Here is a 12,271-nt window from a genome sequence, read left to right on the forward strand (position 1 = left end):
AGAAAGTGTGAAGTAGTCAAATAAAAACAAGCACACCCGATTAGAGAAAACTCAGAAGTGGGCCCACAGACACAAGAGAGGGGTAGGAAAGACAAAAGTAGTAAGACAAAGGTGTCACCAAAATCAGCTAAGTACCAATATGCTGACGGTGTGGATAAACTCCGACACTGCAATGTTCTTACTTCAAAAGTCACGACATCCACTAGTTTATTTCAAAACTCTTTCAAATAAATAACTCTAAGATATTTTAAAAATTTACATAAACTTGTGGAGTTAGATATAATATCCCTAAAATAGAATGTTGAAATCAGAATGGTTTTTAATTTTGGAATTTGTGCATACCCATTTTCAAAGACAAAATACATTTATATGCCATGCATATCTTCTACAGAGCTTGAAAGGAGCCTTGTTCGACTTCCAGGCCAGTACAAAGTTGAACAGTCCTCTGAGGTGGGAGTGAGGATGATTATAGGAAAGACAGAAAGAAGATGCAAGAGAGAGCAGCTGGTCATTACCACACCAGCTCCAAGTGTATTTCTCACAGCCTTCTTATACTGAAATACCATGGGAAGCAAAGCCACAGCTAACAGAAACAAATTTGCTGAAATATACACAAGACATTTGTTCTCACACAGACACAAAAAAATCCCTTTTCTCCCACCAAGGTCAACAGAATCTTCAGCTCCTTGCCTTGAGCCTCAAGTGTATTTCTTCTTATCAGTCCATGCCTCAGCAGGGCAAGAAATCTGCCAAGGAGCCCTGACCTGCCTTGACCCTGCCTGGCAAGCACACTCCCACACCCCCAACCTATCCCCTGCCCTTCAGAAAAGTGGCAAACACTCCCCACAGCTCTGTATAACAATTTTGGGGACATGAGCATGAGGTCAGGGGAATTTCCCACATGTGCTGTCAGGACATACTCAAAAGAGAAATGCTTCAGACTTTGGATATCTTAAGTACAGTTTTCTGATTAGAAGTGTTCAAGCTACATACATAATACAGCTATGCAAAGAAATTAAATTCAAAAAGTATCATCAAATTTTCATGAGAAAAAACACTGGGAAAATTCTTGATAACAACTAAACATCAAGAAAAATTATAGCATCATATAAACATGGTACCACTCAAAGGTTCAAACAAAGAGAACAGTGACCAAGGCTCAAACACGCTGAGCCTTTGTTCTGGTTTTGGCACCAAGGGGCTTACTACTTGGTCATCTTCCTCACTCTCTACCTATTGTGATATTAGATGAGATGCCTGAAGCTTTTTGGAAGCACGGAGATCTGTGACAGGTCCTGCTGCAGGACAGTTACCACATTGATTTCTTCCCGTTAAGAAATATCTTTCCATATGTCCTTTTAAAAGGACATTTCATATAACTTCTAAAAAAATTCCTGTCATTTTTTTTCTTATCAAGAGAATAAGACACAATACACCTAAAACTGATTCAACACCATGACTCTAAAGTCTTAGGATGAAATTCTATGTATATAAACTATTTTAAAAATGTTTTTGAAATGTATTGCATGTATATGGGTTTTGCAATGTATATCTGTATATTACATGTGTGCAGTACCTGAGGACAGAAAAGGTCACTGTTTCTCTTGCAACTCAAGTTAGAGGTGATTGTGAGCTGCCACATGGGTGCTGAGAATCAAACCTGGTCCTCAGAATACGTAGTTGGTGCTCTTAACTGCTGTGTTCTCTCTCTCTCTCTCTCTAGCCTCATATGTAAATTCCTTTTTCTCTGAGTACCCTGGTTATCCTAAATCTCTCTCTATAGACCAGGCTGGCCTTGAACTCAAGAGATCTGCCTGCCTCTGCCTCACAAGTGCTAGGATTAAAGGCAAGCACCACCAAATGCCTGGCTTGTATCTAAATTCTTAATGCAATATCATGTATCTAAATTCTTTTGATGAAGTGACTGGTTCAATTTTTATAACAACTGCATAAAATAACTGCTACTTTAAGACTGTTTTTATCCAAAAAGAAAAGTGAGAGACAATAAATTGTTTAAGTTAATTATATAATATTTCAGAGTATACTGGTAGATCTGAGAATACTGCACTGTAGTACCCTTTACTACCTCTATATACTATACTCAATTTAATAACTATAATTCAACTTAATAACTATAATCAATACATTCCTGAGTCTTTACATAATTGTGAATCTAAAACAGCTAACTCAAAAGATAAATAAACATCATTTTTCATAATGCATTCTAATTCTTACCCCAAAACTAAGTTATCTCTTTAATTCCCTATGGGTAAACAATTCCTTGTATGTACTGTTGCACATCTAAAAACAGCTCTTGCTGGGCAGTAGTGGCACAGGACTTTAATTCCAGCACTCAGGAGGCAAGTGCAGATGGATCTCTGTGGGTTCGAGGCCAACAGAGCTAGTTTCAGAACGGCCAGGGCTACACAAAGAAACCTATCTCCAAAAACCCAGAAAATAATAACAACAACAACAACAAATCAAACAACAACAATAAAAGAGTTCTTACCTTGCTATGGGGTACAAATTCTTCCATCATCTTTTTTAAAGGGTTTTCATAGTCCACAATCATCTGACCAAGGCGTGGATATTCTCGGTCACTTAAAATACACACATCAAATTCAAATGAGTTGTAAGGCTCTGAGAACTTCAGAAGCATTCTGTGTGATGTCTGCCTACCTTGCTCCATGGGTCATTTCATGTGCATAATTGTATAGTCCAATGATTGCTTTCCTCTCTTCAATCCGGGACAGCAGTATCATTAATGTTGTATAGGTTACAGTCAAGTCTAAGTAGTTCTTTGTTAAATCAAAGTTCACAGTCTAAAAAACAAAATCAAGTTCATTTCCTTCCTTCCAAACTCTGAAGCACATAAAACTCTGCATACTTTGTTTATCCCCAATTCTGGGTTTCTAAATTCTTTTTCTAAATCTGAAAAATTAGGGAATTACAGAAAAAAGGAAAAGGACTTTGGCTAACGTATTTAAGCTGGGAATAGCTGAAAGGAAGAAAAAAAAAAAAAGCATTGGTACCCATCTCACCAAAGCAAAAAGTAGTATTTAAAGTTTTACTATTAAGTAAACAGATACATTTCTCACCTTGACTTCTTGTATCTATAAAATGTCATACAAAGGAAACTCTATCAAGTATGACTTTAAGGGAAATATTGTCCAGTGTTTATAGTCAGGTATATTGAGATAAAAAACTAAAATTAACAGCTATTTTACAATACACAAAAATATATGCCAATAGTTTTACTTTTAAAAAAGTTATTCAGCAAGCCAAATAAACAATGCTAAAACTTTATACTGCTACTTATAAACCTTTCTCTAAAGAAAAGCAATTGGTTCCCTGAGTTCTTTGGAAAGAGAATTAGGAAATTTTCCCAAAAATGATACTCACAATATCAAAGAAGACTTGGCAAACATCAATGGTATTCAGCAAGTCACAGACATGGTCCTGAAAAGAAAAGCTTAACTCAGCAGAGGAAGCGCTAAGGACCGAAGCCAGTGCTCTGCATGCTTAGCAAGCATTCATCTTCAGCACTGAATAAATAACTTTTAATTCAGAGAACACAAATGGATAAAGTACACTTTAGACTTTGGTTCTGAAATTCTTCTTTTACCACATAATCAACAAAGCAATTTATGCAATTAGAGAATTGTAAATCAATTTTTGTAATCTTAAAGTTTACATATTAAAATACATACCTTAAATTCCATAACATCTACAAATGTAAAGTAATATAATGCCAGATTTTTCAGAATCTCTGATTTTTCTTTCTGTAGTTGTGCAAGCTGTTGCTGTAAAAAAAAATGAGTTTATTTTCAGACAGAACAGAAGTATAAGTTCTATTGCACACTATCATTTGTATTACTGCTATATGGAAGCATAAGTTTTTAGACTTCTAAATGATTAAGGTTTTTTCAAACCCAATCACTTGAGAGAGCAACTGCTAACGAGATCAGCAGCTGAAAGTGGGAGGCCATAAAACAGAGAGAGGCGGATTAGTACCAAACTGCACTACAGCAGAAAACTGAAAAATGTTAGAGGAGAAAATACATCAAATGAACTCCTTTAAAAAAACTTAAAAACAAATCATGACTACGTTCACTAGAAGTGGGAGAAAAGAAGATGAAAAACAGCTTACACTACAAAAAACAATATGCTAGATAGATTTGGAACTTACCAAAAAGAACATCCAGGCAAAGCCACGTTACGCATGCAAAATAAAATGTAGATACAAACATAAAATACAGTAACGGTTTCCTGATCAGACCCACAGAACACAATAATATATCAAACAAAAGAAAAAAAATCACAAGAACAAAAAAGAAATGAAACAAAGCAAGACTAGAGTTTAGACATGAGTGAAGGAAATGTGGAAAAAAAGGTATTCTGTTCAGTTAAATTATTGAACTTACAAACACTGCCTTTTCTTATTAAAATCAACGATTACCATCATTTCTGGAAGACTAGTCCTTTCTGATGCTTATTTAACAGGGTGCCCAGGATTCCAGGGAACCACCAGATCCTGGATTGTCTGCATATTTTCTAATGAATCAGTTAGGACCTCAGTAGAAAGGTGGAATCTCTGGCCCACCTCAGGCCTGCTGAGTAAGACCCAAGGCCTTTTAAACAACATAGCCCAGGTGATCTAAATACACATGAAGGGTCTGAGAAGCACTCAGGATATGAGAACACTAGAAAATACAAGAAAGCATTTAAAAGTACCCAACATGCTGCCAGAGTCCACACAATTTTGAGGTTCTCATAAGGTCATATATACTTACATGTGCGCACTAGAAAAGAGGTACCTGCCTATACGTGACTATAATGAGCTGTTTTGTCAAGTCAGAACATTTACAAATGTGAACCTAACATCAGAAGATTCTTCAGGAAAAGCAAACTCAAAACAACAAGCAGTCTGGCACACCTCCCTGAATGCCTACGAGTAAGGAACTTAAAAGAAGGAATTCTGTCTGGAAAGCAGAAGAACTACAATCTCGTTTCTCCCCATAAATGTGGGAGAAGCATGCACATGCAGCGATGCGTAACTTCAATGTGCGGCTTCCTCTGAGAATAATTAACTATTTTATACAATATATCAGTTTTAAAACAATTCCATGTTTCTCTGCATTATTAATCACTACTATTTCAGAATTATCGGGTGAATAACTACTTAAACATGATCCCTTGTCCTCAGATTATATCTTTACCTTGTTCAATAATTTTATTAAACACTTCTGACTGATTATCATGATTCTTTTCTGGCATTTAGTTCTATAAATTTGAGTTCCAACATTCAAGAGAAAAAAGTACGCTCAGAGAATAAGATATGAGCCACGTGGAAGTGCACATCTTGGCAGGCAGAGACAGGCAGATCATAAGTTCGAGGCTAGCCTGGCCTACAAAGCAAGTTCCAAAACAGCCAAGGTTATTTTATACAGAAAAACCCTGTACCCCATCCCCACCCCAAAAGATATAAAAAGCATGATGGCATCTGCCTTTAATCCCAGCACTCAGAGGCAGAGGGATCTCTGTAAGTTCGAGGCCAGTCTGGTCTATATATTGAGTTCCAGGACAGTGAAATCTATGTAAATTCTCAAAAACCAAACAAACAAAACAGTATGAGGAGAATAACATGGTTACTATGAGACATCTTAATCCTAATCAATTTCAATGGCACTAAGGTAATCCTGAACGGTGCTTTTCTTGCCCTCAGTATCCTAGTTTGCAGTTAATGACATCACACCCTTATAAACACTAATGATCTTTTACACAAACCTTCATTTCATATATCAAGAATGTAATGTTTATAAAAGGATGTGCTACCTACACAATCCAAGACAAATGTTGTAAAGTTAAATACTTAGTACCAGCTAAGATCAGAAATCTCAGTTTCTTCTCAGATGTATTCTATTCTCACCTGCTATCTCCCTTGTCAATAATAAAATCCCCTAGTCTAAATTTCTCCTTTAACTTTCCCAAAACATATTATTACTAGGCGCTGTATCAGCTACAGTGACTACATGGGAAGTTCCAAGTGAGTTTTTAATGTTCTCTACAATATGGTCCCTTTACTTTTCCAGACTCAATCTCCCCTATATTCATCTGTAGACTACAGCAAACAAACTGCCATTTTCTATGCGTAGTTCATGCTTTCTTTGTTTCCCTACAGGGGTATCAAAATCTCACCACTTATATCCAAATCCCAGTATTCTAAACACTCAGCTTAAATACTAACCCCGTTTTCAGGAACTATCCTTGGCTAACTCCCTCCTGATGGCAGCCAGTGTTTTCTAGTCCAGCTAGTCACTGTCATCTCCTACAATATAGACAGTGAAGAAGACTCAGGGTGTTATTCTATCTAGAACTTAACTCTGGAGTACAAGTATCCAATCCAAATGTATTATTAAATAAAGGATCATAATACAGGTTACCAGAGGACATTATTTGGGAAGAAATGTTCTTAGAGAGTCCCTCTCCAACTGTGATACAAAAAAGGTAAGTAACTTAACATCTCAAAGTCTAGCACATCCATCATCACACAGGAACACATTCATACTATTACCCAAAGCAATGGATAAACTGGCATATGACAACACTGACTAGTGGCCAATACCTAGAAACTATGCATTATGTGTCAGGAGACTAATCATGAAGGCTACAGACCACTTCTCCAAATAAGCAAAACGAAATTATTTTGTAAGTAATCTTAACACCACTGATAGTATTTGCAGTAAACAAATATTTGCTGAGTATGCACTGTGTCTGACACTATCCCTAACATTTTATAAAAATCACACAATTTCTACCTAATAATAAAAATTATGTTCCATATTTTAGTGAAAATAAGCTTCATAAAACTATGTATGAAGCCAGGCAGTGGTGGCGCACGCCTTTAATCCCAGCACTTGGGAGGCAGAGGCAGGAGGATTTCTGAGTTCGAGGCCAGCCTGGTCTACAGAGTGAGTTCCAGGACAGCCAGGGCTACACAGAGAAACCCTGTCTCGAAAAACCTTAAAAAAAAAAAAAAAAACAAACCTCTATGCATGAGAGATGTCGACTATTACAATTCTCAGGTTTTAACCACAAGGAAAAAAAAAGAAAGAACAGTATTTTTCAAAGTGAATGACACACCTAAAAATCATTAATGACAGGTTCAAACTCAGAGATGTTTAAAACATACATAGGTAATAATTACTGATGATGTTATAAAGCAGAACATGAGAGAAAACCATGTATTCAACAATTTTAAAGCATGATTCTGTAATATATAAAAATATTTTAGCAAAACATTTGTATAATTGTTTACATTTTCTGGCTTGGAGCCTTTATTCTTAACATTAAAATAAAATACGCAGAAACTGAAGAAAATAAGGCATACCTTAAGTCATGGAAATTGTGCATCTTTAAACTGAAATATTTTATTAATCTTGCTTGCTTCAATTAATAAGCTCTTTAGAAAGACAAAATTAAATAAAATTGAAATTTAGCATTTCCTACTTTTTGTTTTGTTCTAAGAAAGGCAAATTACTGAAGGAACCAACACTTAGTAGGACTAACTCACTCATCTCTAACAAAAGAAACATGGCTACAGGGGTCAGTATAGTTATCACGCTCACTTCAGTAGCACATGCTAAAATGGAACGATACAGAGATTAGCATGACCCCTGCCCAAGGATGACATGCAAATGCCAAAGCATTCCATAATTTTTAACATAATTTTCTTATTACTACTTACAATTCCACTGTGTGCATGTACCAAATTTTTACATTCATTCAACTATGAATGAGCATCTAGGTTGGTTCCACTTCTCTGTTATTGTGAATAATCCAAGAGTAAAGACTGATGTGCAGGTGTCACTGTAGTAGGATATGGTGTCCACTGCATATGTGACTGAGTAGTAGAGCTGGCCCTACGGCAACTCTACTTGAGCATTCTGAGGGCCCTCCACACTGCGTTCCAGGGACGGAGCCAGCTCACATTCCCATCAACAATAAGTTACAGGGCTTGCTTTCTCTGCATCCTCGCCAGCATTTCTTCTCATTTGTTTCCTTTTTAAAAACTCATTCTTTCCCTTCCTTCCCTTCCTCTCTTTATGCTTTTTCTTTCCACACATAGACAGTGTATTTGCAAGAGCATGAGAGTGGGGAGAAGTTCTGTGAAGCACAGGGTCCTGAACATTCCATGGCCATTGCACTTACCAACTCATTTTCTTTCTTAACGAGAGCCATCCTGACATGGTTGAGATCAAATCTCAAAGTAGTTTTTTTGATGCCAGTAGCTCTTCTAAGATGAAATGGCATCTCAAAGTAGTTTTAGTTTACATTTCTCTGATGGCTAAAACTGTTGAACACTTAAAAAACTAATTATTTGTGGTTCTTTTGAGAACTGTTTAGTTCATTAACTGAAGTGGAAAATTTCTGGCTTCTTTGGAAACTCAGTTATGTCATATGTTTTACTGAAGCAGACACGGGTGAAAGAATGTTTTGCTGAAGCAGACATGTGAGAGGATGGGTGATGTTCAGAAGGAATATAAATATGATTCCACAGATAGTGGAAGGAGGCTCTGGCACTGGTTCCCCCGGCACTGGTTTCCCTTGCACCATATTGCTGATCTTTGTTGTGACTTTGTAGAGAACTTCTCATGACATTCCGATGACTTTTTGCAACTTCTCAGACTCAGGCCGACTGGCAGAGCCTCATCGTTTCTTCTGGATCAGAGTTCTCTGCGGATTTGTGAGTAGTGTTGGAGTTTTGCTAAAGGACTGGATTGCTGACAACAAAGACTGGAACAGCCCCAAAGAACTATTTCTAAAGAGGTCCACACGCCCCACTTCCTACGAACCTTTCTTTTCCACCCACCGCTGGGTGATGGGCTAGAAGGCAGGGTGAAGCATTTAAGAACCCTTATTAAAGTAGGTTTTTAAAAAAAAATCCAACTCAACAATTAACCAATTACTGATTGGAAGATTTTTGATGGCTTTTTAATGAAATTCCTTATATTAATCCCCATATGAAATATAGCTGCCAAAGATTATCTGACATTTTGCAGCTTGTCTCTTCATTCTGTTCTTTAATTTTGTGAAGTCAAATTTGGAATTTCTCAGGTTATTTCCTGTACTACTCAGTTCCTTTCAGAAGGTTCCTGTTGATGCCTATACTTTTTTCTTGTATATTATCATTTAATTCAGTTTCCTATTTTGATGAGCCAGAGAATCAGAGCAATTTAAACATGTAATGTCAAAGTACATATTTCACAGGCAGCTTTATGGATATAGACATAGCTTGTTGGTAGAATTGCCTAATGTGCTGGTCACTGAGCTTAACACCCAACACAAGAATGAACGCAAGACTGAAGGAAGGAAGAAGGAAGAAAGGTAGTCAAGTCAGAAGGAGAGAGAGAAGAAATGGAGGAGATGGAGAGCGACATAGAGTGACAGGAAAAGAAAGGAAAAGATAGCATTAACTGTATACTATTGTGTTCAGCACATTTGAACTGCACACATACCAATTCTTATTACAATTAAATGTTACTTAATCCTTAAAAAATATAGTTATCACCTTCTTTATTATTTTATGGTAGCATCCATCTATAATTCCAGCAACCAGGAAGCCTAGCATCACCTAGGTTTAACACCCTGTCTCAAAACATGATCGACCCCCCCCCCAAAAAAAGCAAAAACCAAAAAACGAAAAGAAGTCTAGTCGCAGGAAAACTCTGTTCAGTATATCAGTAAGAGTCCACCTCATATACATTTAGAAAGTCCTTCTTTAACTGTCAAAGCTCTCACTGGACTGGACAACTACAGTGGATCCTAACTGGTCTTTGGACTTGTGCTCTTCAAGTGTTGTCACAGAGCATCCGTATAGTGTGCTCCTGAAGGTACACACCACTCTACCTTGAAAAAAAGCAATTCTAATGAAGATTATGATGCAGTATGTTAAAGCAGTGGGAAGAAGTGTGTTGAGAACTTTATGTTGAAAATTTTACATAAGTATAATGTTATTTCAAAATAAGGTTTGAAATTCTAGTAATCTGCTGGCATGATTAAAATATAATCTTTTTTATATTTTTAAAGGTTACATTTGATTGATTTTTTATTTAATTTTCTTAACTTCCTCCCTTTACACCCCATTCACTGTCCCCTCCCACAGCCCTCCATAGCCCTCCCAAGCCCATCCCCATCCCCATCCCCTTCTCCTCCAGCACCTCCTGTTTTCTTTCTCAAATCTTATCGACAGCCATAGCTATTACCTGGCCTTGCTGCATGTCACCAGTCTGAGTTCGTGCACGGTCTTAGTCACGTCTGTGAGAGGCTTTGCTCACTTCTCTTCAGCGAAGGCTACACTGCTGAGGAAAAGTCTGCTAAGGTAATCTTCTCTCCTAGTAGTCTTTAACCCCTACCTTACTTCCCTTTTTGTTCTTCTACTTAATCTCAAGAAGAAAGTACATACTTTGTCACCTATATTATCCATTAGAATTAAATTCTACAAGAACAAAGGATATATCTCACGTCTCAGAGCTTCAGCATCCAAAGCGCTGAGTAGACTGTGCTTCCTGGCAATTAATCCAGATTTGACTCTCAGCCCTGCACAAATAACAATGTGCTTCCTGTTTCAATAAAGCTCTCGTTTTCGAGGCACTCGCTGTAGCATACAACTGAATACCACAGAGCTCGGCTTATCTGATTCTCTCACCTAACACACTTAATGTTTAGTTAGAGCATACATATGTATCAATAGTGTTTTCCTTTGAGCATCCAGATATTCAATTTGGGAGGAGGATATTAATTAACTTGTTTATTTATTAGCCAGTTAGTTGATGAGCAGCTGAACAGCTTCTAGTTGGGAATTACGAATAATGAAGGCTGCTACAAACATGTCTTCACAAAGACATTCTTATTTTTTATTTTGTTTGAGGGAATTTTTTAAATTCTTTCTGAGTTTTCAGGAATGATTCAGACAGCCAAGTGAATGAAATATGATCAGTAAATAATGTATTACTCATTATTTGTGAACAAATGCTGCAAATAAAATATCAGACATCATGGGAGAAGCTGAACAAAAAAAACCATGAGCAAAGCCTTTAAATGAGGCATCAATTATACTGAGGGATGAACATTCACATACGTAAGACACCCTCATGCTTATTACTGAAGGTAAATGATACAGTTTAAAGTCAGTTCCACAACTATTCTCAGGGAAAGTCAAAGATGGTGGGGAAACTACAGTTCCATATTTGCTCAAAGCCACAATGACTCACCAACTGGTAATGAGAGTCCTGAGGACAGTGAGACTGGTGGAGTAAGTTAAAGATGGCCTAGAAGTGAGGTCACCCACGGATGATCTGGGGTATATACATACTCACAGGAGAAAATGATAGTTCTTTTCATTGGCAAGTCAAAAAACAAAAAGCCTACAGTAAGAAAATATACATTTGCTAACCTGGCTATAATCTAAGCTCACACTCATCGACAGTGACTGAGTTAGGCATGACTTCAGGTTCTATTGTCGAGCCAGTTCTCCTGCTTTCCTCAATGACGGATGCACTTTCTAAGTCTCTTTGGTTCTCAGCTTACCCCTAGCCTGAGTTCTCCATCTGTGGCCCGAGTACTACAATCTGGTGCTCAGTGCATTTCTAATGGGCCTCTCAAGTCTAACACAGGAAGTTGTTGTATACGACCTCCCCTGTGCCCATACTTCTTTCACTTCCTTACCCCAGTAAACATTGATTGTTTAAAACCATCAGGTCTTCTTTCTTGCTGTCATTTAAAGATAATACTGTTGCCTGCGTTATTTTTTACTATACTAAAATTCTTTTAGTTTCTTAGAATTCAAGTTCAATTTAAAAACAACATTCCATCAAGTTCCCATTAGGGAATAAATACACTCATACTGAAGTACAATGTCACAGGTATGTATAATATTGTATATCACACTCATTCCTTTTAAACCAATGTTTTATTGTTGGCTCTTATCTCCTAGGCTAGAGATTCAACAAGTAGAGACAGATGTCCACAGAGACAGATGCTGGAGGTATCACAAATATTGGTTTGGTTTACTACCCATGTTGGAGCATGGAAGAAGTAGCAAGTGGAGAAAACTAGGAAACATGAAAATCAATGTTTGGTTTATGACAGACGGAACTTGTCTCAACAGAAAACATACCTGAATGGAAAGGTCATAAAATTGTATAGTGTTGAAGACAAGCCCAAGACAAGCTTGATGTTTTATAAAAGTCAAAGGAGACTATAAAGATTC

General features: G+C 37.1%; 1 protein-coding gene and 1 pseudogene across 4 annotated transcripts in view; one reads left to right on the plus strand and one right to left on the minus strand.

Moving 5' to 3' along the window:
• The window catches only part of Nckap1 (NCK associated protein 1), a 79,518-nt gene that overhangs the window by 50,007 nt on the left and 17,240 nt on the right, over window positions 1–12,271 (minus strand). For 2 of the 4 annotated variants that reach the window (XM_034494204.2, XM_034494202.2), the window contains 4 exons: window positions 3,711–3,797; window positions 3,403–3,459; window positions 2,680–2,822; window positions 2,510–2,600 (listed from right to left, as the gene is read on the minus strand). In XM_034494204.2, the coding sequence (XP_034350095.1) occupies window positions 2,510–2,600; window positions 2,680–2,822; window positions 3,403–3,459; window positions 3,711–3,797 (378 nt within the window). Of the gene's footprint in view, window positions 1–2,509; window positions 2,601–2,679; window positions 2,823–3,402; window positions 3,460–3,710; window positions 3,804–12,271 lie in introns of all 4 variants that reach the window. The other 2 variants (XM_034494203.2, XM_034494201.2) reach the window with 1 other exon arrangement.
• Window positions 7,623–7,721, plus strand: LOC117704882 (U6 spliceosomal RNA; annotated as a pseudogene).

The sequence above is a fragment of the Arvicanthis niloticus genome, chromosome 2 (assembly GCF_011762505.2).
Source record: "Arvicanthis niloticus isolate mArvNil1 chromosome 2, mArvNil1.pat.X, whole genome shotgun sequence".
NCBI classification, from domain to species: domain Eukaryota; kingdom Metazoa; phylum Chordata; class Mammalia; order Rodentia; family Muridae; genus Arvicanthis; species Arvicanthis niloticus.